Below are 26,885 nucleotides of genomic sequence, written 5' to 3' on the forward strand. Positions count from 1 at the left end.
TCCCTACTGGGAGCATTAATCTATTTCAAAGTAGCTTCCTTTAGAGAAAATGTTTGTTTGCTGTTACACATCCTGGAATAACATTTAATTCTTCTTTTAAACACACACACTTAGATTAATAAAAAAATTACTCCAACAAAAACATAATGTAATGTTACCATTAAAAGGCAGATGGACATATGTAATATGTAATATCTTAAGGATACAACATCACCTAGGTAATAATCTAGCTGAGAATGTATTGCCTACATCCTTAGGGAAACATCAGATAAACCCAAGATGAAAGTGAGGAATTTCAATTAAAAAAAGAGGGGAGAGGGCTGTGTTTTTTTGTTGCTGTTGTTTTTTAATATCTGTTATAAAAGACAAAGGCTGGGAAAGTGTTCAAGGTTAAAGAAGGCTAAAGAGACATAAAAGTTAAATATATTAACTGACCTGAGACTACTGAACTTGAAGGGAAAATGTTATAAAGGATATTATTTGGTCAAATGACAAACTGAAATAGACAGTAGATTAAAGTATTGTAACATAGTTAAATTCACTAAAGTTGATAACTGTATTGTGGTATATACTAGAATACCTGTATCCCTACGAAAAACACAATGCAGTATTCAGGAGTGAAGTGTTATGATGTATGCAACTTATTCTCAAATGTTTCAGAAGAAAAAAAAATATTTTATACACACATACATATACACAATATAAAGAGAGTATATGACACATTATTCTTTGGTAATAATAGGTGAACCTAGGTAAAGGGTATACAGATGTTTCTTGTACTATTCCTGCAACATTTTCATAAGTTTTAAACTATTTCTAAACACAAATTTTTTAAAAATGATAAAGCAGTAAAACTAGCCTCCCTGTAAAAGCCCCTCAAAACCCCGTCAAATAAAATTGGACCCTCCTATAAAGACTATCTGCTTTTAGCGCCCAAGTGGACTTTTGTAACATTCTATTTATTTTTTCTTAAGCTAGGTTTGGTCAGGCTGCTGAAGAAAATCACCAAACAGAATCTCAGATTGTAGGTGTAGTACACCACCTAGTGGCTGAAAATTTAAAAGCTATGTTTTTATATCCGTACTAAGGGAAGTCAAAAAAGTTCCAGAAATAGTTTGAAATTTAAAAATCTATATTACCTAATTTTTCCAAGATGTAGACTTTACAACTAAAATTATCATGTAAATTCAGAGATCTGTGACACAATTTAAAGGTGTGCATTAAACAGCATGAAAGGCAATATATTTCCCAAAAAGAAAACATCTTAAAAACAACAGCATATTTCTAATTTTATGAAAATAAAAAATTGCTAGCCCATGGAACTTAAGACAAACTAGGTGCCAGAGTTTGGAAAACTAAAGATTTATTTAAATGGTATTTAAATATTTCTATCAGACGTTTTTAAACTATGTAAGTTTTATAACAACTAGAGAGGAGAGTAGAAAGGGAAAGGAAGAAGGGAGAGGAAGGTGGGCGGGGAGCACATACCTCAGATGGTTTGGGCTAAGAATACTGCAATGATCCTTGTGCTCCTTCCCATTAAAAAAGTCTCCTTTTATTTTTTTTTAATTCTCTTCCTCCTATGCAAAGCAACTTAATTCACAAGCTTGCCTTTGAATTATAAAACAGCCCTATACCTACCCCTGCAATTTAAGTTCCCAAACCAAAATCAATCCCACTTTCTTTTCCTATCCACAAATATAGTTATTCAATTCTCAATCCTTTCTTACAACTCAATGATTTTTTTTTAAAATAAAAAAGAGTATTAAATTGGGGAGATCTGTAGAACTTAATTAATGAGAAGCACACAAGTGAACTACTAAAGGTTTAAAATACATTTCTAAGCTAAACAAAAAGTCAATTTCTTGTACAAAGGAAAAACACTACAGGGATGCCTCAACAGAAGCATACAGAAACAGGACCAAACACAGCCTGATTCTTTCCATTTTGGTACAAGTCAGCTGACAGAATCTGATAAAACGAGCATCAAAAAAGGTCTAACCCTCAATTCTCTCCACACTCCTGGGAGTAAACAATAAAGGCTGAATTAAGCCAGCCTATCTCCCTATGGGCTTTCTTCTATTAAAAATAGAAGAAACAGGTAAAGGAACCAGCTTAGTCAGAGAATTTTGAGAAAGAACAAAGTTGGAGGATGCACACTATCAGATTTCAAAACTACAAAGCTGCAATAATCAAGACACTGTGGTATGGAGAAAGGATAAACATAGAAATTAATGGAACTGAACAGAGTCCAGAAATAGACCCACACATATATGGTCTACCGAATTGTAACAAAAGTATAACAGCTATTCAATGGAGAAAGGATAGACTTTTTTTTTCCCATTTCTTTTTTAATTTTATTCATTTTATTGAGATATATTCACATACCACGCAATCATACAAAACAAATCGTACATTCGATTGTTCACAGTACCATTACATAGTTGTACATTCATTACCAAAATCAATCCCCGACACCCTCATTACCACACACACAAAAATAACCAGAATAATAATTAAAGTGAAAAAGAGCAACTAAAGTAAAAAAGAACACTGGGCGCCCTTGTCTGTTTGTTTGTTTGTTTGTTTGTTTCCTTCCACCTTTCCACTCATCCATCCACAAACCAGAGAAACAGGAGTGTGATCCCCATGGCCCCCCCAATCCCACTGTCCCCTCTTGTAAGCCACATTTTTATACAATTGTCTTCAAGATTCATGGGTTCTGGTTGTAGTTTGACAGTTTCAGGTATCCACCACCAGCTACCCCAATTCATTAGAACCTAAAAAGGGTTGTCTATATTGTACACAAGAGTGCCCACCAGAGTGACCTCTCGGCTCCTTTTGGAATCTCTCTGCCACTGAAGGAAAGGATAGACTTTTAACAGTGTTTCCCTCTGCTGCTGTCAAACAGATGTCTTTTCTTCTGTCTGTGTCAAATCTCCCTCCACCTGCTCCTTATAAGGATACACGTAACTGCATTTAGGACTCACCTGAATAATCAAGGATAATCTCCTCACCTTGAGATCCTTAACTTGAACACATTTGCAGAGTTCCTTTTTCCCACATAAATTGACATTCACAGGTTCCAGGGATTAGGATATGCATATCATTTGGGCAGCCTTACTCAGCTTATTCAGAAAAAATTTCATCTGTATTTTCACTAAAATCTAACCGAAACTAAGCATTTCTTTTAGGTATTAGCAGCATCTGTAATTCTGTCATCAAAAGAAATCATGTTTTCACATCATACTATAGCTGTTGTTGCAGATATCCAAAATATTGTTATAATAATCACTATTTTAAAATTACGGAAGTTACCAGACCTTCTGCTAGGACTTATTAATTTGTTAATAAGAAGTACATATATGACTTAAGGCAAAATATTTTAATATTATTAACCATTTCAATATTGAGTTCCCTTGTGATTCCATTTATTTCATGGATTAAAAAAATAAAATAAAACATTTTGACAGGGTCCACAGATATCAGATTTCAAAAGAGCCCAAGGCATAAAAAAAGTTTAGAAGTACTGCTTTGGAGAAAGGTTAAGGACAGGAAGAGGATGGGGTGGGTTGAAGAGGTGAAGAGAGGTTTCTTTTCCCATTTTATACCTTTGTGTAATGCTTGAGTTTTCCTACTAGTTATATACATATTACCTTTGATTTTGTTGTTGTTGTTGTTGGTGGTGGTGGTGGTGGTGCACAGGGGTCATCTTCAGCTTCACACTTTTCCTCATTGTAGTAGCCCCCCAAATATGCCCACACCCTAATTCCTGGAAACTGTGACTATGTTACCTTATATGGCAAAAAGGACTTTGAGAATGTGATTAAGTTCAGGCTCTTGAAATGGGGAGATTATACTGATGGGCTCAATGTAATCACAATGGTCCTTGTAAGAAGGACACAGAGAAGTCAGAGGCAAAGGAAATTGTCATGAAGAAAGCAGAGACAGGAGTGATGTGCTTTGAAGATGGAGAAAGAGATTACGAGCCAAGGAATTCAGGTGGCACTAAAAGCTAACAAATGCAAGGAAATGAATTCTCCCTTTAAAGTCCTAGGAAGAGCCAGTCCTGCCAACACCTTGATTTTAGCCCAGTGAAAGTGACTTTGGTCTTCTGGCATCCAGAACTATATAAGAGAATAAAAGTGTGTTGTTTTAAGGCACTAAGTTTGTGGTAATTTGTTACAGCAGCAATAGAAAACTAATACACTTGTTGATTTAACAAGTTAATTTTTAAAATTCCAGCTTTCAAGAAAATCAGGAGACAGAGGAAAAGCCTGAAGGTGAGACATTTTCAGGACAACACTAGTTTTCTGAATAAGTCAAGATCATTAATAATAAAAGAACTTTTGGGGACATCTGGGAAAATTTGAATATAAAATGGATATTACAGGATATCAGACAACTATTGCTAATATTAAGTTTTATAATGATATTATGGCTACTTGGGAAAATGTCCATATTTTCTAGAAATGCAAGCATAAGTGTTTAGAATTAAGTTAACTGTAATTTACTTTCAAATACTTGAAAAAAATAAAAGCAAATATGGGAAAGCATAACAAGTGTTAAATCTAGGCAATAAGTGTATGGGGGTTAATTATATCCTTCTCTCTACTTTTCTGCATGCTTGACATTTTTCATAACAAAAAGCAAAAACAAATAAACAAAAAACCTGATATAGTGAATGTTACTTAGCTGTCAGGCAGGTAATGTTACTTAGCTGAATTTTTTTTTTTTTAACACAGGAAAAATTTTTAAAGTTATATATATAATTTAAGCATTTTAGGTTAATGTAAAAATATGTTAATTATTATTATTAATCTTTGGATATGGAGCCATGGCCCTACCTTTTAATAGAATCCACAGAATAGGGTCCTGTCTCATCCTACTCATATAAACCACACTGATAAAATATGTAGTCCCCATTTCTAGTTTTGGCTTATTTAAAACACAATAATCTTGAGTGTAAAAACAAAACCCTCTATATTTATGCAATTTCCTAATCTTTTATCATTGCTTCTTAGAACTAACATGCCCACAACTTTTTAGCAACTCAACTTTGAGTTTTCCCAAAGCATTCTACTTAGTCAACTATTCTTCAAATATTAATACTGCATCTGTTTATATATTTAGTTAAATTATGTAATTACAATAAACTGCCTTGGAAACAAACATGTGTGACTCTTGTAAAGTAAAAAGTTCAAATGATGGGAGAAGTATACAGGCACATAAGAGGATAGCCATTAACAACTAGTTTAGCAAACCATGAACATCAGTGAATTTGTATTTTAAATAAAATGGAAAGGGCAATTAGTACAAAGAAACAGTTAAATGATTTAAGAGAAGCTTTTAAAAACAGAAATGGGGTTAAGTAGAGAAAAAGAAAAATACCTGCTTATCAACTAACCCACTGCTTGAGCAGTAGGATGAGGCAGTAAATTGACTGACAGGAAAGAGATAACAGATAAAATTAAAAATCTAGGTTTCTATATTCAAAGGGTACAGTCATTTTTTGTGCAAAGATCATATTGCTGGAGATCATATCTCTTGATTGGAGTGAAGATGATTCCATCTGGGACCTCTGAGAAATTCACTCTCTACCATTCTATGTAATTGTTCTAGAGATTCTGGGGAAGTGTCTGTCTGCTTACCATTTAAAAGTACCTGGGAAAAGAAGATCTGCTTCAAAATAATCAGGGTGAGAGAAGATGAGAAGGGAGTTATGAGGGTTTGTCATATTACTCTCTTTTATGTAAATTGAAATTTTCTATAATAAAGATTTAAACAAAAAAGGTAACTGGCACAAAACAATCCCTTAAGTTCCAGATAGTTATCTGAGTTGGAGGAATCAGGAATCAATTTCCCAAGTGTATCATCTTTAACAATACCAGGCCTCAGTCTACCTAAAGCCTATTCTATAGCCAGTCATAAAAATGGTTTAATTACATACTGTAACATTTATGGTACCCATAAATCCACTGTAAATTCCTTCAAATACTGTATTCCTTTCAAGTTTAATAGAAGTTTATGGAGTACTCTTTTATTCCCAAAAAGTTCAGTTGTATTGACACTTACTGAGTCTACAGTTTGACTGAATACCATTGCCCCCTTGAAAGTTATTTATCCAAGTACAATCAAGGAATATAAGTTACTTGAGTTAAAGCAAATCAAACTCCTAGTATCTTTGAATTCTAATGACAGCTAAGCTGAACCCAGTGGACAACTTGAAATAATAAAAAATGGCATAGGTATTGTTCCTTTATTTAAAAAAAAAAAAAAAGTGGTAAATCAGCTGTGTCAACATAGCTTAAACAGAGAGCCTTTGGTAATGCAACTGCTAATCTCTGACTTCCAATTGGGTTATGGAACAGGATGGAATACTTTTTAAATACAACTTTACTAAACTAAGAAATAAAAAACTCCATGCCAGTAACAGAGGTCTACCAGACATTACTTCTAGGGTCCTGCAACAGAAGAGTGCTCACACACACCACAACTCTAGTTGTTGCTCTCAATAAGACAATTGATCAAGCTAGAGGAATAGCCCAGTATTTCCAAGAATAAACATCCTGCTCCAAAGTTCCATCATCATTAAACCCTCTGCATTTATGTACTATGCTCTTCTTTCATTCTGTCTTCTCTTAAGTGCCTAGGCTATAAATAGTAATATACAGGAGAGGAAACAACTCTGAGACTACCTAAGAAACATAACTATCACAAAGTACTAAAATGTAGTAAATTGTAACTAGTAACCAGTACACTGTAATCAACTAGATGACCTCAACTTGCTCTTCAACTGTTATAATTCAATACCCATGTACTCCTTTTTAAACAAAATCACTCACATTTCAGATTTATGAAACAGACCACTTAAAATGGAGATTTAAAAATAATTCTTACCAATTCAATTCACTGTAAATTTCATATTTAAATATTCTAGTGAAAACAAAATAGTTCAATTATATGTATATCTAAATCTCTTAAGGCTTATTTAGGAGTATCTAATTTATTTGACCATTAAAAATTAGAATTTCTTTATAATCAATTTAAAATATGCCCATCCTCTATTAGGAAAGCAGCCAGGAACAACTGTTCCAGAACACACTCATATGGAACTTGTTTTGTAGTATAGCTTACATTGAGAACCTGGAGTTTTGAATTCCTTTATCTTCTAGAACTGCGATATTGTCTCAAAGTTACTTATGATCCATAAGGAAATATAGCTTCATTTCATTGACATCTCACTCAATATTAGTCACTAAAAGTACATTAATTTAAAATTCATAAAATGATATCTGTTAGAGCACAACTCTAAAATATTGCTAAGATTTCCCTAACATATTTGCAATTTCACCCTGTATACATAAAATCTCAATCTTGATAATTTTATTGCACTAGTCATGATTCAAATTTCATTATGAATAAATTCTTTATAGCATGATCATCTAACATTCTGGGCCAAGCTAATACCTGTTCTCATTTTTAGTGCTACTTTAGTTATAACAAAACTTCATATCCAGCCCATCTACAATTGGAGACAGCACTCTATCTAATTCTAGGCTTCCATTTTACTTTATTTACTTAAAAGTTTTGTTCTTGTTAAGCAATTTGTCTCAATCTGTAACATTTGCAAATCTTGTCACAATTCCTAACAGTTTCAAAACACTGTAATATTATGAATGCTAAAATTTTTAGACTATCTGCAATACAATATAAATCTGCTCATTTGCTTACCTAAGGTGATGATAGATGTTGTAACTTCACAATTTCTAAACCTCATTCCTAGTAACACTCTTATAATGTTAACACACATTAATTTTAAGTTTCAAACTAGCCAAAAGTCAAGAATTTTTACAACTACTGTTTTCTTCTTTTTTTTTTTTAATAGTAAAAAGAACTCTTATAAGGTAAAATAAGAGAAAGCAAATAATCTCAGCATAGAGATCAGAGAAGTCTGAGAGGAAAAAGGTGCATTTGAAAGCTGACCTTAGAATAGAAATAGAATTTAAACATATAAAGTTGGCAATGTGAGGAGATAATGTAAAACTGTAAAGATAATTTTAGAGTGTTTTTTATTGTGCATAAACATTTGTGTACTTCTTTATCTTAAAATCTTTATGGGAGAGTAGAGGATGATATTGACTGTGTTTCAAAACTTCAGCTTCTGTGTAGGACCAAAGGAAGAGATGTTATTTTAGTGCGAAATATATATTTTCTGTACCACACTAGATAATTCAACTTGTATGGTCAGTTTACTCAAACACCATAATTACTATAAAAACTGGTGAGATCTGGTTGGTTTTTACAGGTTAGCATGAAGCCCAGATACATCCCAGAATAATTTGGACAGAGAATAAAAACTATTGTAAGGCCTCCTTGAGGGACAGGAGGAAAATGTGGAAATATTAAACTTCCCCATCTGGGGAATTCCTGATATTCTCACAAGCACTGGGGACTACCAGCTTAGTAGGCCAAGCCCTTGATCCTGAGGCTTGACCTTATGAAGCTTGTTAATGCAAAGGAGAGGCTAAGCCTACTTATAATTGTGCCTAAGAGTCACCCCTAGAGAATCTCTTTTGTTGCTCAGATGTGGCCTCTCTCTCTAAGCCAACTCAGCAGGTGGATTTGCTGCCTCCCCACTATACAGGACATGGCTCCCTGGGGTGTAGGTCTCCCTGGCAATGTGGGACATGACTCCCAGGGATGAGCCTGGTCCTGGCATCAAAGGATTGAGAAAGCCTTCTGGACCAAAGGGAGAAGAGAAATGAAACAAAATAAAATTTCAATGGCTGAGAGATTTCAAATGGTGTCGAGAGGTTATTCTGGAAGTTACTTTTAATGCATTATATAGATATTCCTTTTTAGGTTTTGGATTATTAGAATAGCTAGAAAGAAATACCTTAAACTGTTGAACTGCAATCCAGTATCCCTGATTCTTGAAGATGATCATATAACTATATAGCATATATGGTCTGACTGTGTGACTGTGAAAACCTTGTGGCTCATACTCCCTTTATCCCATATATGGACAGATGACCAGAAAAATGAGGACAAAAAGTAAAAGAATAATAGGGGGGGAGGAGGGATATGGAATGTTGTGGGTATTCTATTTTACTTTTTTTCTCTTACATTTGTTTTTTTTGGGGGGGAATGAAAAAGTTCAAAAATTGATTGTGGTGATGAATGCACAACTGTGAGATTATACTGTGAACAACTAACTGTATACTTCAGATGATTACATGGTATGTGAATATATTTCAATAAAATTGCATAAAAAATCTTCATGGATTAAAAGAAGAGCAGACTTTATGAAGCTCATTACTACAAAGGAGAGGCTAAACCTCCTTATAATTGTGCCTAAGAGACCCCCCTGGGTACTTCTTTGTTGCTCAATGTGGTCCTCTCTCTCTAGCTAACCCCAACTCAGCAGGTGAACTCACTGCCCTCCCCCCTACGTGGGATGACTCCCAGGGGTGTAAATCTCCCCGGCAACGCACGATATGACTCCCGGGAATGAATCTAGACCTGGCATTGTAGGATTGAGAAATCTTCTTGAGCAAAAAGGGGATGTGAAATGAAACAAAGTTTCACTGGCTGAGAGATTTCAAATGGAGTCAAGAGGTCACTTTGGTGGACATTCTTACATACTATATAGATAACCTTTTTTAGGTTTTAATGTATTGGAATAGCTAGAAGTAAATACCTGAAACTATCAAACTCCAACACAGTAGTAGTCTTGACTCTTGAAGATGATTGTGTAACAATGTAGCTTACAAGGGGTGACAATGATAGTGAAAACCTTGTAGATCATACTCCTTTGTCCAGTGTATGGATGGATGAGTAGAAAAATGGGAACAAAAACTAAATGAAAAATAGGGTAGGATGGTGGGGGTGGGGGGGGCGGTGATTTGGGTGTTCTTTTTTACTTTTGTTTTTTATTCCTATTTTTCTGGAGTAAGGAAATGTTCAAAAATAGATTGGAGTGATGAATGCACAACTATATGATGGTACTATGAACAGCTGATTGCACACCACGGATGATTGTGTGGTACATGAATATATCTCAATAAAGTTGAATTTAATTTTAAAAAAATGAAAAAAGTAACAAAAAAAGAGCAGAGTACATACTATATACGTAAACACACACACACATATACCTCATATAGAATGCTGTCACTTTACAGCTTCTGAGAAAATTCTATTAATGTTATGTCCTTTCCGATAAAAACCGTTAAGGATCATAGACTTCCCATTGAAAGAAAACGTCAAAATTTTTCATGGATTTTTAATAACACAGATTCCTTTATCTGGAGATATAAATAATTTGAAACTATTTTTGCTTACCAAAGTTGGGATAAAATGATAAAGGTTTATGTCTCATTTGACAAGAAGCTAACAAATGGATATAATTGTTTCTAAGGCCAATCTCTGACCTTCAATCAAAGACTCTTTTTATAGACATTTTGTACATTAAATATTCAGACAAGTGTTCTGTAGCACACTGAAATATACATGCCATACAAAGAGAGCAGCTGCACTCAGCTCTAACTACTTTTTTGCCTTCCCAGGAAAAGCTGCTTGATTTGATTTTCCAAGCAACTCAGAAATTCAGATTTTGGTGTAATATGGCTGGGTTTTTAAATGTTGGAAATGATGTGTTTAAGTCACACAAAACACCTCTATGGTCCTAAGAAACCAATCTGAAACTCGTTTCTGTGTAGGCTTTAATCAAACATTTTGTATTAGTTTTCTATTGCCATGGCAACAAATTAACACAAATTTAGTGGCTTTGGACAGTGTGAACTTATCCTCTTAATAGTTCTGAAAGTCAGAAATCTGAAATGAGTTTTATAGGATTAGTCAAGGTGTCAGCAATGCTGCTTTCCTTCTAGAGGCTCCAGAGGAGAATCCATTTTCATGTTTTTTTCCCCAGTTTCTAGAGGCTGTCTGCATTACTTTGGCCCAGGGCCCTTTCTTACAACTTCAAAGCTATCACAATCTTTGCTTCTATTTTCCCATCTCCTTCTTTTGCCTTTGATCTTCTTGCCCTCCTCTTAAAAGAATCCTTGTGATTACATTGGTCCCACCTGGATAATCCAGCATAACCTTCCCATCTCAAGATTCTTAACTTAATCACATCAGCAATGTCCCTTTTAACATATTTACAGGTTCTGTGGATTAGATTAGGTGGTGGACATCTTTTTTTTTTTTTTTGGAGGGGGGTTGTTGTTGGTCATTATTCTCTCTACCACATATGTGTTTATTTTTCAGAAGAACATCTTACTACGCTTACTTCCAATTACTTGGAGGGCGCACGGTGCATTTTAATGTTAACCTACACTTCTCCTAAAATATTGGTGCCCAAAAGGATGACAAAGCACAACAAGCAGATACAACTGTATTGATAATCTTTTAGTTCTTAAACTGGATGATGGGTTCACGTGGGTTCATTTTATTATCATGGTTATAATTTAAATATTGACTAGGATATGATTTAATAGCACTCTCTGGTAATACCCAGATTTTGAGGTCAAGAGCACTGAATTATTTACACTGATATTCCTAACGCATAGCATGATGTCCAAAAAAGTAGATGCTCATTAAATATCCAGTCACAATATGAGGCTACATTTACCTATGGGAAAAGACATCATCTCTCTCTCTCCTGCCACTCTTTTTTTTTTTTTTTTTTTAAATCTTCATTTTATTGAGATATATTCACATACCATGCAGTCATACAAAACAAATCGTACTTTCGATTGTTTACAGTACCATTACATAGTGGTACATTCATCACCCAAATCAATCCCTGACACCTTCATTAGCACACACACAAAAATAACAAGAATAATAATTAGAGTGAAAAAGAGCAATTGAAGTAAAAAAGAACACTGGGTACCTTTGTATGTTTGTTTCCTTCCCCTATTTTTCTACTCATCCATCCCTAAACTAGACAAAGTGGAGTGTGGTCCTTATGGCTTTCCCAATCCCATTGTCACCCCTCATAAGCTACATTTTTATACAACTGTCTTAGAGATTCATGGGTTCTGGGTTGTAGTTTGATAGTTTCAGGTATCCACCACCAGCTACCCCAATTCTTTAGAACTTAAAAAGGGTTGTCTAAAGTGTGCATAAGAGTGCCCACCAGAGTGACCTCTCGACTCCTTTTGGAATCTCTCTGCCACTGAAGCTTATTTCATTTTCCTGCCACTCTTTTTAAATCGAGTTAGCTAATGTTTTATCTACTTCTTTCAAAGAACGGCTCTTAAATTTACTAATCTATCATTTCTGCTTTCTTAATTTATTAAATTCTGCTTTTTTCTTTATTAATATTTTGCTTTTGCTATTTGATTTTTTTTTAAATCAGAACACAATTCTAGGAATTTTAACAAGCTTAAAGATTTGTTATTACCACCACAATAAGGATTCTGAACAGGGTTCCATTATCAAAAACAAACTAAAAACTCCCTCATGCTATCCCTATATAGTCATATGCTCCCCCATTCTAATCACGTCACATAAACGGAATCATAAAATGTATGACCTTTAGGGGCTAGTACTTTCATTCAGCCTTTAAGATTCATTCAAGTTGTTGTGTGAATCAATATTTCCTTTTTAGTTTGTTTGTTTTGTTTTGTTTCCATTATTTGTTCAACACCTTTTTATTGAGAATCTAGTCTTTGATCTGGGCTCAGCAATGGGGATACCATGGAAAACAAGATAGAAACAACTACTACTCTGTCGGAGTTCAAGTCTAATGGAGAATGCAGACAATTAAATAGGCAATTAATTATATACACTAGACATATCACAAACTGAAAGTTTTTCACAAAATAGCTCGATAACATGATATATAATATACCTGAAAAGAGGTCAGAGCATGGACATACCAAGGGTTTGTCTATCCTCAGGACAGCTGAGGGTACAGGAAGCACAGTAAGCATGTTCAAGGGAGCTTGTGAGGGACCTTCTTAACACCTGACAGGTAGAGCATACCAGGCCTTCATTAACACAGCTTACAAAACATTCATCATCATAACCCATGTTGCTGGTTTGGATGTATTATGTCCCCCCAAAAGCCATGTTCTTTGATGCATTCTTGTAGGGGCAGACATATTAGTATTGATTAGGTTGGAATCCTTTGATTGAGTGTTCCCATGGAGATGTGACTCAATCAACTGTGGGAGAGACCTTTCCATGGAGGTCCCATTCAGGGTGGGTCTTAATTGTATCACTGGAGTCCTTTAAAAGTGTTCACAGACAGGAGGTGCTGCAGCCAAGACAGACACTTTGAAGAAAGCACAGGAGCTGAGAGAGGAGCTGGAACACAACCTGGGATCAGCAGACGCCAGCCACGTGCCTTCCCAGCTAACAGAGGTGTTCCGGATGTCATTGGCCTTCCTTTGGTGAAGGTATACTTGTGTTGATGCCTTCATTTGGACAATTTCATGGCCTTCAGACTATAACTTTGTAACTAAATAAACCGCCTTTATAAAAGCCAATCCATTTCTGGTATTTTGCATAATGGCAGCATTAGCAAATCGGAACACCCATTTTCACTAGACTTCAATCTATCAGGATAAACAAAGTGTCTTATATGCACAACAGAAGTTCTGAATTCTGATAAAACCTTATTTATTACTTTTTTATTTTATAGATCATGCTTTTAATGTCATGTCTAAGAATAAACCCCAAGTCATGAAGATTTTCTCCTGTTTTCTTCTACAACTGTTAGAATTTTTATATTTTACATTTAGATCTATGATCTATTTCGAGTTTGCCTTTGTATATAGTGTGAGGTTTAGAACAAGGTTCATTTCCTTGCATCTGAATGTCCAATTTTCTAATGCCATTTATTGAAAAGACTATCTTTCTCCATTTAACTGTTGTTCCACCCTGTCAAAAACCAAATGACCATATTTGTGTATGTCTATTTCCTGATTTTCTTTTCTGTTCTATTAGTCCATGTGTCTATCCCTTCACCAATACCACACAGTCTTGATAAATACGGCTTTATGGGAAGTCTAAATTGATTTAGCTATTTTAGTCACTTTGCCTTTCATCATAAACTTTATATCTCTATAAAAAAGTCTTGCTGGGATTCTGACTGGAACTGCATTACATCTATAGGTTAATTTGGGGAGAAATGAAATCTTTATGATATTGAGTCTTTCAAACATGAACATACTGTATGTCTCTTCATTTATTTAGGTCTTCTTTGATTTCTTTCATCAGAGTTTTATAGTTTTCAGCAAATAGATATTATATGTTTTTGGGGGGGGGTTATACCTAAGTATTACATTTTTGGAGGTATTGTAATGATATTGTTTTTCACTTGGTTCCAATTTCACTTTGCTAATATATGTAAATAGGATTGATTTTTGAGTGATGACCTTGTATACTGCAACCCTACTAAACTTAATTAGCTGTAGGAGATTTTTTTGAGATTCCTTGTGATTTTCTATATAGACAGTCATGCCATCTGCAAACAGGGACAGTTTTATTTTTTCCTTTCTAATATGCACGCATTTTATTTCTTTTTCTTGCCTCACTGCACCTGCTAGGACTTCCAGCACAATGCTGAATAGGAATGGGGGGAGTAGATATTCTTGCTTTGTTCCTGATCTTAGGAGGAAAATATTGAGGCTTTCACAGTTGAGCATGATGTTAGTTGTATCCTTTTGTTTTTTAAAATTTATTTTGTTCTTTATTCTTCTAATTTCTTGTACTTAGTTTACTTGTTTGAATTCTTTGTGGATTAGCAACATGAAATTGAGGGTAAAATTTTCCTCTGAGCACCACTCTAACTGCATTCCATAAATGAGATGGCCTATAATGTTCTAACGTATTTTTTGCACTATTTTTGAGACTTACGATTAAAGTTATGCTGAAATCATACCGTAAACTGTAGAACTTTATATATTTTCCTAGGATCTGCACTAACAGAGGCCATCTGTTTGCTGGCATTTATTCAACATTAGTTGTAAGACATTATATGTATTGACTCATGTAAGTAATAATTCAGTCATGAATCTATGTTGTCTTGGTGCTTTTTCCAACAGTACATCTTTAATCACCTCCCATTTCTTCTATGTTTATCTCTTCAAGTTCTCCACTTTTTATGGGTGTCAATTTGGTTAATTTGTATATTGTTAGAAAACCACCTGTTTGTTATCTTCAAGCTTGTTAAAACAACGTAGGCATACAGATTCTTATCACTCTTTTAGGCTTACATATATGACCATATTGCCTTCTTCCTTCTGAACCTCAATTATAATTGCTCTCCACTTATTTCCTTACTCAGACCCAAAAGGAGTTCATCTGTGTTACTGGTCTTTACAAAGACCAAGCTTATGGATTTATTTATCCTTAAAAATTTTTTTTCTACTTCATTAGTTTCAACTTTTACTTTTGTTATTTCATTTTTCCAACTTTCTTTTGATTTCTTTTGTTGTTATTTTTCTAAATCCTTAAGATGTAAACTAAGTTCCTAAAGCTTTTATCATATCTAAATTTTCCCTTTATACTTGGCTTTCAGATGCTGGAACTGGAAGTCTGCAAAATTCTTCTTTTTTCAGCTAGCTACCAGTTAAATTCTTCAAGCAGAAGGTTCTAGAAGAAGACTGCAAGCTAAGAGAAAAGGAGAAGGGACTTTTTCCTTCCTGTCTGCTTGTTATTTCTGTCAGCACTGCCCTTGCTATAGCCCTTTAGTCTAGTAGCAGCAATTAGTTCCAGCCTCCAATTTCTTTTGGGCACTCAGATTCAGACTTTTTCACCACCCGTTAGAGGTACCAGAATCAGCCAGGCAGTACTCTCTCCTCAGAGATCCGTGTCCCATATCCACAAGGCCTCACCTCAGAACACTTGAGATATTAGCAGCCATAGCAGAATCCCTTCCTCACAGGTCTGAGTCCCAGCTTATATGGGATGCCCTCTCTGAATTTATAGATTTTAGGCTTTCATTCCTTCCTTTTAGTCCCTCAATCCTAGGGGTGGTAGTCACTTCCTGCAGCTGTTATCTCTGTTACCTCAGTGTTTTCTTTTGCTTTTCATGCTTCTAATAACTATATGACCAATTCCCTATATTAAATTTTCTGTTTATTTAATGTGGTTTGTTCTTCTGATTGTACCATGATTGATACCTATCCTTATTTTTGGTCTGTCTTTCTGTAATAATGAAGACTTTTAAGGTTATAGATTTTCTTCCTACATCCTTTTTATGTTTCAGACATTTCAGTTTGAAGCATTATCCTTTTTATTGTACTTGTTTAAATTTCCTTTTTGATCTAAAGACTAAAGATTAATTCAGAGTTATATATCACTTTCCATTTAATTCTTTTTTTTTTTTTTCTGGTCATTTTATTATTTATTTCCAACTTTACTGTTAAATTTCCATTTATATAATTTTCTTCTTAAAGTTTTCTCTGTGGCCAAGCACATGATCCATACTTTCAAATGATTCATGGACACGAATAAAAGTTATTCATTCACTATTTAAAGGACGTAAAGTTAGTATGTCTTTGTTTAACATTTTCAGTTTTTCTGTTTGTTTGTTTTTTGCTGTATTCCTTACAAACATGAGACTTGTTTTAAATCCAATTTGATGGTCTGTTTTTTTTTAGATTTCTTCCCATGTTTACTGAAATCATTAAGTTTGATTCTCTTCCTTCTGTCTTTCATATTTACTACTTATTTTACTTTGTTGTTTCCTCCTTTTTCTTTTTCCCTGTTTTTATGGGCTTAGCAATATTTCTGTAAATTCCTTTTATAAAAAACCTTGTAGATTTGGGAGCTCTGTACATGCCACCTTCTCTTCTTGAAATTTATGTTCAGACAGACATATTTTTCTAGCATTACTTGAAACTAAGACAGCGCTATTTCCCTAAATAAGACATTTTCCTTAATGAAGAGTTTCTTTCCTCCCTCTGCTTCCTTTCCTACCCCTTCTTCTACCTTATAACTGACTCCTACCAACAATAAAAACTTTGGAATGTTTTCCTTCCTCTCACCCACATCTCTTCCAACTCCTAAATTCTGTTGATACAGTTTAACCTGTATAAAACTTTGACTATTAAAAGAACTTCCCTTGCAGTATAGCTCTTCTGTTTTAAGTCACTGTCCAAGATTTATGCTAATACATTTCAAGATAGCCTAACACTATGCTGTATAATACAGTAGTCACTAGCTAGATTTAAATGATTTAAAATTAATTAAAATCAAAAACTCAGTTCCTCAGCTATTTTAACCACATTTTAAATGTTCACCAGCCCCAGGTGGCTGGTGGCTACCATATTGAACAGTAAAGGTATAAAACATTTTCATCATTGCAGAAAGTTCTATTGGGCAGTACCAATCTGTTATTTCCATTTAGATATAAAGATATGTTATAAATGTACGTTAATACATAACAAATATAAATTTTCCTTGACTCTACATCTCCTTTCATCTTGGGGTCTCTGTTCCGATTCATTTGTTGCTGATTTGAGTCCTGTAAGAGTATTCTCTTTAATATAATCTCTGGATTCTGGCCTGTCTTCACTCCTCTCTTTCTTTCACCTGATAGATGAATAATATCTTAACAAAGTTTAAAATTCTTGGGATACAATCTCAGTTATATAAAGATGTTACTCTACCTTCGTATAGATTTTGGTGTTGCAGATGAGAAATCTAATCCTTTTTCCTTCTTAGGCTAAGTGTTCTGTCTGGAAGGCTTTAAGATTTTCTCTTATCAAGGATTTGCTTCAAAGTTTTGTGTGTTTTTTTGTTGGTTTGTTGGTTGGTTGAATTCCTGCAATCCGCCTAGAATTCAGTGAGCACTCTCAATTTGAAGACTTGGGTCTTTTTTAAAGGCAGGAAAACTTTCTTCTATTTATTTACTCATTGTCTTTCTTCCATATGGTCCATTCTCTCTTTCCAGTGTTCCTATTATTCATATGTGAATGTGATGTTTCTCTTATGATTTCCATCTTTTAATATTTTTGCTTTGTGTGCTTGTTCCTGCAAGTCATTTGAACCTCAATGGTGACCATCCCCTCTTCTAATTAATGTACAATATTTTTTAGTTAAAAGTCATGTTTTCTAGACCAATAATGTCTCTTTTTTTTATACTGGCAACTTAAAAGATAGAGTATTTTATTTTAAAACTTCTAAAATTTGAAAACAAGATGGCCTAGGTTAAATCATAGTTTTCCTAAGCTGAATGTGCTCATTTGGAGCTCAGTTTTTCCGCTTGAAATACAAAAACAACTTCCTACAACTCCTAGGTGGAAACACCACTGTTTTGATGACCTGTGATCAGATGACTGATTAATCTCAGTTGGTAACATACTTTTTTTTGGTGTAAAGGTTTTAAAAATTAGAGAACAGATGCTCTGCAAACTTACACCATCAATTTCACTCCGAATGTTTCCTGACAGGCATAGCCCATATACAGGAAGCCATCTTCATCCTTCTAGCTCTCATACACCTCTGAGATGGGCATGGAGATGCTCACCATGCTGTGTCTGTTCACCAGCAGGAAAAAGGCCTGATGGGCACTCAGCTGCAAGTGCTGCCTAATTATTTTGATTAGTTCATTCACGGTGACATGATCCGGTACAAGGAACTTGGTTTTATACAGTACAGGAAGCTGCTTTTCACCCTTGTATCTTTCTATTGTCATCAGGATTTTGGTAGGATGCTGTTCTCAAATGCATTGGACATCTTCTACACTTTGCTCCATGGTGCGGTGCTGCTTGAAGGCCTTCTCCAACGGCATAGTGGGGCGGGGGGCTGCTCGGCCATGACTCTGAAGGGCCCAGTTCTGGAGATGGTGGTGACAGAGGTGGCTCTGGCGACAGCCATTTCCCTTGTACCAATAATGTCTTTTAAATGTGGCACTTGATTCTCCATGAGAGCTCATTTTTCTCTTTATGTGTTCATCTTTCTCCTCCGGCAGATTGAATTAGCATGGCATGTGCTTTGTTTGTTTCAAGTAATCTTCTCTGTAGATATCAAGATCCTTTAGATATCTTATATATGTATGCATTTACGTATATACATATACATGAATGAATAAATGTATGTACGTATTTATGATTTAGGGTCAATTAACTGGGGCTCCTATTTAGTGGCAGAAAGGGTTCACAGTATAGAAGTAGACCACTAGTTTCTTTTTGAGACATCTGCTCTCCCAGTGTTCTCACAGGGAGAACATAGAGAACACCTGATCCGTTCAGCTCGATGTTCAGCTCTTAGGGGTGAAAGAGACTAGGCATAATCACACAGGATCTATGTTGATCTCCCCTCTTCACCCTCTGATCTCCTCTCTCCCAGGGGAGCTCATAAATCTCTGCAGGCCAGGTGTTCCTCAAGATCTACTTGTTTGCGATCATCCCCCTAGGGATGATGCTGGTCAAGAGATACCTATTGTTCTAATTTGCTAATGCTGCCGGAATGCAAAACACCAGAAATGGATTGGCTTTTATAAAGGGGGTTTATTTGGTTATACAGTTAGTCTTAAGGCCATAAAGTGTCTAAGGTAACGCATCAACAATCAGGTATCTTCACTGGAAGATGGCCAATGGCATCCAGAAAACCTCTGTTAGCTGGCATCTGCTCCAAGTTCTGATTTCAAAATGGCTTTCTCCCAGGATGTTCCTCTCTAGGCTTCAGCTCCTCAAAAATGTCACTCTTAGTTGATCTTGCAGTGTTTGTCCTCTCTTAGCTTCTCCGGTGCAAAATCTGCTTTCAAAGACCATCTCCAAAATGTCTCTGTAAGCTGAAGCTCCTCTCACAGTTCCAGTGCGTTCTTCAAAGTGTCCCTTTTGGCTGTAGCTCCTCTTTAAAATGTCACTCTCAGCTGCACTTGGGATATTTGTCCTCTCTCAGTTTCTCCAGAGCAAGAGTCTGCTTTCAATGGCCATCTTCAAACTGTGTCTCATCTGCAGCTCCTGTGCTTTCTTCAAAGTGTCCCTCTTGGCTGCAGCAGCTTGCTCCTTCTGTCTGATCTTATATAGTGCGCCAGTAATTTAATTCAGACCCACCCTGAACAGGCGGGCCAATATCTCCATAGAAATTATCCAATCAGAGTCATCACCCACAGTTGAGTGGGGCACATCTCTATGGAAACACTCAAAGAATTACAATCTAATGAACACTGATGGGTCTGCCCACACAAGATTACATCAAAGATAATGGCTTTTGGGGGACATAATACATTCAAACTGGCACACCTATCCAGCCATGATGCAAACGCCCTGTACCTGTTATTTTTGCCAGGATTCTCAGAGCTTAAATCTTTCTTGCACATAGATACCAACAACATTTGACTTAGGGAAGAAAGATTTGTTGAAGTTGGTAGTGTGAAAATTGGTTCTTCACAAGAATCACTTTGAATCTACATGCCATTTTTAATAGAATAATGAGAATCAAATGCTTTAGTTATAATTTTTTAAAATTAAATTTCTATTCTAATTGGCCATCCATAATGTAATGGCTTTTAATTGAAGAAAAGGTAGCTGTAGTGTTAGGTGTGAAAAATAAAGAATTTTGATCATGGTCCCCAAACTAGGAAAAATAAATTCAAACAAAGAAAAAACAAATGTAATCAAGCGAAAGGTCAATTCAGGATTCCCGTAAGTAGCAAAATGATCAATTTAGATAATTTCAGAAATTTTAAAAGTATTAAAAAGTGACAAACTTTGCAAATACTGAAACCAGCTGAACTAGAGTAGTATAAATATAATAAATGTATTAAAGCCAAGTATTCTGAAGAAAAGTCAATAGTAAGAATATTTAGAGATATGTACATTTTCTACTTGATGGTTAAGTATAAATTATCTGACGGCATTCTTAGGTATGATCTATGTGATAAACAACAGTCTGATGATTATGAGGCAGCCAAGCACTGTGGTGAGCTTTTCAGTGCTTCAATACAGGTGGACAATGTGATGTTCTCTACAGTTATAACATCAAATTAAACTGTCCTTTTCTGATGAAACTTACCAATAGCATTCTGACTATTAGAAATGAAAAATTACTCAAGATTTCAGGTTCATTATGTGCTACTTATTTATGCTATTGCCTCTGTAATCTTTTATTATTTGTGCTACTACCTGATGCCAATCAGTCTTTGGCAATCACCAAAGAAATAATTGCTTTAGGCAAAATTCCTCAATAAATACTAAAATTAGCATGTGAAAGTTTAATGAGCAGTGGTAGAGCAGAAAAATCTAGGAAAACTGGCATGTTTTTCTTGATTAGTCAGCCTCCCAAAGCTTTAGGCAATTTTTATCACCACAATTATCAAAGTATATATACCTATCTTATCTGTGAAATGAGGCAATTATCACCTAACATTAATAGAGATGTAGAAGTATTCAATGAGATGGTGTTCAAAGCTATTAACATAGTGCCTGGTACATAGTAAGTACTTAATAAATACTTAGTGGGTGTCACTAGTAGAACATACAAATCCCAAGTGAGAGATACATTTCATGTTGACATCCTGGTTGTCCTAAATCTGTATGCAATGGTTTACAGAAACCACATTAATAATAAAAGGAATTAACTCCATAGAGAATATTTACCAAAAAGACCAATCATTATAGGCTCTGGGTCACTATAAGTAAACAAATCAATCCTCTCACACAGAATTATTTTATATAATTAAAACACAGTAAAACAATCACATCCTTGAGGTAAGAAATCATCAAAGGAAAAAGAAGAAATTTTTAAATGAAAATGACTTACTGACTGACTAAATCAGATCCTATCTTACAGCCATCATCTGCTTCCTCTTCCATGTCAGAGTCCATACCATTGTCACCTAGAAAATGAAATAAACCATATGAAAGCTTGCTTATAAAAACACCAAAATTATTTAATCGTTACATTGAAAGTGATATAGATTAAGGAACTTTATAGTTATTGAAATATTATGTTTTAAAATTGCCTATGCTTAAAATAGAGTTCTTTCTGAATATATCTCAATAAAATTGGAAAAAAAAAAAAAAAAAGAAGTCATTTGAACAGAGTCAGAGAGAGACAAACGAGAGAAAACTAAAGCAGAGAATGCCATGGATTGCCAGCAAACCAAGAGTTAGGTAGAAAAGAAAAGGAAAAGATCCCCCCCTACATGTTTAGGGGTAAAGCCCGGCCCTGCTGACACGGTGATTTTGACTTCTAGCCTCCAGAACTATAAGACAATATATTTCTATTGTTCTAAGCCACCTAGTTTGTGGTATTTGTTACCACAGTCTCAGCAAACTAAGACAATGGCACAGTTAATTCCTATGGAGAGGATGTAGGGCATGGGGCAAGGGGCTGGACTGCAGGATTTCAGCTTAATCTGTAGAATTTTAATTTTTGGAATAATACATTCATGTATTGGTTATGGCATTTAAATAAATATAAAATGCAGAGAAAAAAAATACTTTTTCCAATGTCTTATTAGACATTTTTCATTGCCTCTTTCTAATCCATTATATAAATGTATATGTACACAAGAATGTGTGTATGTATACAGAGCATACTCATGTATATACCTATTGCCAGAGTTACAAATTCCATTAAGCCATCTAACATTTTAAAAAGAAGTTATTTCTAGAATTTATTTCCAGAAATTAAAAAAGTCTCCATTTTATTTTTTGTTCCTTCTCCTATGATGCTAATGCAAAAATCATGGCAAAGTTCAAAAAAAGCATTTAGAAGAAGATCTCATGCTTGAAAATCCAAAATTCTAGAGATGATAGTATTATTACAAAGTGGATACATAAATGCTAGCAAACTGCAAGGAATTTTAACTCTGTATCTGGGTCATCTTGGAACAGAAATAGTAAGTGATAGGTAACTTAAAGCTATGAAGAAAATAAAGCAGTGAGTAAAAATTTATTTTAAGAGAAATCTTTGCCATCTCAATAATTACTTTTTTACTATGTACAAACTTGTACTCTTAACTACATACTTGTGATGTGGAAAAAATGTACATGACCTAATCTATTCTTGAATGATATTCTGGTATGTAAACTATATTTATCAGTATAAACAGAAGTAAAAATACTCTTCAATGATTACCCAACAATGAAATTAAAGTAATAGCCACATAAGAAACAGAATAGCAAAGGGTTTATATTGAATATAGTATTTACTAAGTTACCAATAACGCAGAAATAAAAATATGTATTTTTACCTTCAAGAATCTTCAAGATTTTTTTTTCAGACAGGAGTTCTAATTGTTCCTGGCATAGTTTTTTAATTTCTTCTACTGAACAGTTCTAAAGGAAATGACATTTCAAAAATGCATTTATGTAATACAGTTCCAACAGAAACAAGAAAACTGCAATCACAAAAAAAAAAAAAATTTAATTTTAAGCCTCAAGTGGATTCACATAAATCTTTTCAGGGGATGAAATCTGAAAAACTGACAGTTCACATGTGAATATTTTACAGCAATATGGTGAGAATACATAAAGTCATGTTTATTATGAAAGAACAAACTAAAGAGTAAGTCAGGTGCCTGGTGGATTTTTAAAAGCAGTCTATTTATGTGAGAAAATTCATCTTACGGTGTAATATTTATGTCCTAGTGCTAAACTTCTTAATTATATAATCTTGGACTTAATATATATAAGCTGTATTTCCACAACTGTAAAATTAGAATACTACCATTTATTTCCCTGAATACTATTTCAGAAATAAATATATGAAAACCCTTGTGAATGTAATGAACTAAAGCTATTACCAACCATCACTGAGTATTGTTACACAGCAGTATATTATCATAAAATTTCTTAAAGCACCAGAAAAATTCATTAAACCTCTAATTTAGTTACTACTATTACCTGCGTTTAATCAAATTATTTCCATAGGGTCAATAAAATCCCTGTCTTTTTCAGTAAATTGCCCCATTTTTTCTCAGCAAAATTTTAAATACAGAAGGCTGTTTACAGTTCTCAAAATCCCTTTTTTATATCTTTTTGCATAGCTTGTTCTAGTTAAAAATATCCAATTAAAAGCTGCATTATGTAAAAATGATATTTTAGGTGTATTGTCTGATAATGTACACACTGAAGTACCTTTAACACATCAGGAAGCATCTTCTGTAACTTCTTCTCTCCTATGATACAGAAGCACTGCTGAAGCATTTCTTTTTTGTCTGATATATAGAAACTAACTGGTTTTAATGACACAGTGAGGTCCAGTCCACCTTCTTCAAGGTCACTGTGCTCTGCCAAGAATAATTCCTTTTCTAAAGATGGCAAAAGATATTTGGTTTCCTAAAATTAAAAGACATTTAAAAAAAACCATTAATTAATACTACTTAAACTATATAGAATAATTATATTATGTCATAATTAATACATTCTTCTTCATTAAACATTTCCAAATTCTTTGTTTGCACAGGTTATTTGTCTAAAACTAGGGGAAGGAAATTTAATTGTGGATAGTCACTGATTTTACTTCCCACACAGCAATTAACTCAGCAAGGTGATATAAGGGGAAGAGATAATATCAATAATCAATGCTTTCCTATAATTGTAGACTTTTGAAGAAGTAGGGTTTTCTTCCAGATGGCCATTTATCCAAGTTTTATATATGCATTGTCATTCTACTTAAATTCATATAAAGAAACGGAACAGATATCAGCAAAAATGTTATACATCACAACTATTATACAGTAAAGTAATACTACTTAAAAGAGCTTTTTAAAAACTGTTATACATAATTTAAACATATTCAAAGTAGCCAAATACTTTCAGTAATTTAATGCATTTCTATCAATTTTATCTCCTATCTACCAAATCTATCCAGTTGACCCAAATCTACTGTCACAATGCTGGTCCGTGCCCCATTATTTTTTGTCTAGATTGCCTTTACAGTCAATTAAATGGAGTACCTGCAACTAATCTGAAGTCTCTCTCTTGTATATTGTGACCAGAAATGAATTTTACAAAATGCAAATGTAATCATCCTTTCTGTTTAAAACCTTTCAGTGACTTCCACAACTCTTAGGATAATATGGCCTACCTGATGCTTTCTACTCATTCCTTGTGATCTATAGACAAAAACATCTTTGATTTATTAGAATAGTGGCCATCTCCTCCCTTCATTTCATATGGATAGGGCTATATATATATACTGTTCTCCTGCCTAAGATAGTGTTTCTTCTCCCCTTCCCTAACCACACTGTATCCCCAGGAGTAACCAATTCAGACACTTCAGATACCGATTCAAAAGTCATTTCCCCAGGAAAATCTTCCCTGACTGTATAGTTCAGGTCAGTTTTTATGTTCTCATGGAATTGTTTAAAAAGCAGTTTAAAAACTGGTCAATTTCAAAGAATAACATAATCATTAGACTGAAAAAGAAAAGGTGGTCAGCTTTTGTTCTAATCACTCACAAATTAAATTAATTTATTAATGATAGGTTCAATTAAAAACTAGAGAGGTTGGGGGGAGCCGTAACGGGTGTTAATTCCAGGTCAAATACTTGTTTTGATTCGTGATTTATTTCAAGTTTCTGATCAGCCACATAACAGGTGATATAATTAACTTTTGGTGAAAAATAAATGTGTAACTTATTTTCATTCAATAGTGAGAAACTGGATTATACAGAATGCAAACATTTTATAAAATTAAATACAATTTTTTTTAAATAAATGGGTCCTCACAGTTAATGGCTGATCCCATTTTAAACATGACAAAACTGAGGCTCAGAATAAGTATCATACCTGCGTAAGGGCATTAATTTAGCAAAGGGTAAAATCTAATCTCCTTAGAATCTAAGTCTCCTGACTCCCTGGTAAAAGTACATTGGCATAATTTTATAATATATACAAGGTACATAAAACTAGATGTATATGATCCTTAAACTCCCATTCAAGAACTTGTCTCTACCCTGTTAAAATGAGCAGATTCTATATTTAATATATTTCCTTGTATTAATGATTCTCACTTTAAATTACATTAGTACCACAGAGAGGTTTATATGTATGTACTGCAGCATACCATAATTTTTTGCTATATGATTCCTCTATTAGATTTTTACTTTTTGAGGATAATTGTCTTTTTTCTTTCTTTCTTTTTTTTTTTTGTAGCCCTATCATCTAAATATCCAGTGCCTGGCATAATAGGAAGAAGTAAAATGGCTAAAACTACAAGGCATGGCATCAAACATATCAAATTCATACTCTGGCTGGGTTGATTTAATAGTTATATCAACTCAGGCAAATTATTCACTCTCACTTTATGAAGAGCATAATAATTTAGTTCCACATTGGAGGGTTTTTGAGAGGATTACATGTACCAATGTAGATATTAGAAACATATCAAGCCCACAATTCACAGCAGACAAAAGGCAGAAACAGACCAAATGAATGGATGAATGAGTAAACAAACTGTGGCCTATCCATGTAACAGAATAGTATTCAGCAAAAAGAAATTTATTGATACATGCTACAATATGGATGAACCCCAAAAACATTACTCTAACTGAAAGATGCCAGTCATGAAAGGTCATACATGATTCCATTTATATAAATATCCAGAATAGATAAATCATAAAGACAGAAAGCAGATTAGTGGCTAGGAGGAGGGGGAAATGGGAAGCAACTGCTTATTGGGTACAGGTTCCCTTTGAGAACGATCAAAGTGTTTTGCAACTAGATACAGGTGGTGATTGTACAACACTGTGAACGTCCTAAATGCCACTGAATTGTTCAGTTTAAAATGGTTACTTCTATGGTATGTAAATCTCATCTCAATTTAAAAATAAACAAGCAGAGGGACTGTGGGAAGAGAAGGAAACTCCAGGAATCAGTCCCTCTACCAGAACAACTATCAAACAGGCAGGAACTGTCAGAATCAAGTATTTCTAAACTCAGGAGTCCAGGAGAACACTGTACA

The 26,885-nt window shown here is 34.4% G+C and overlaps 1 protein-coding gene and 1 pseudogene across 1 annotated transcript in view; both read right to left on the reverse strand.

The window, feature by feature from the left end:
• Window positions 1-26,885, reverse strand: part of CAAP1 (caspase activity and apoptosis inhibitor 1) — a 67,338-nt gene that overhangs the window by 25,275 nt on the left and 15,178 nt on the right. The window contains exons 2-4 of the mRNA XM_037797978.1: window positions 24,057-24,257; window positions 23,171-23,255; window positions 21,733-21,808 (exon numbers count right to left, since the gene is read on the reverse strand). Coding sequence (XP_037653906.1) covers window positions 21,733-21,808; window positions 23,171-23,255; window positions 24,057-24,257 — 362 coding nt within the window. The remainder of the gene's footprint in view (window positions 1-21,732; window positions 21,809-23,170; window positions 23,256-24,056; window positions 24,258-26,885) is intronic.
• Window positions 17,786-19,385, reverse strand: LOC119505301 (annotated as a pseudogene).

This window comes from Choloepus didactylus, chromosome 10 (genome assembly GCF_015220235.1).
Source record: "Choloepus didactylus isolate mChoDid1 chromosome 10, mChoDid1.pri, whole genome shotgun sequence".
Lineage (NCBI taxonomy): Eukaryota > Metazoa > Chordata > Mammalia > Pilosa > Megalonychidae > Choloepus > Choloepus didactylus.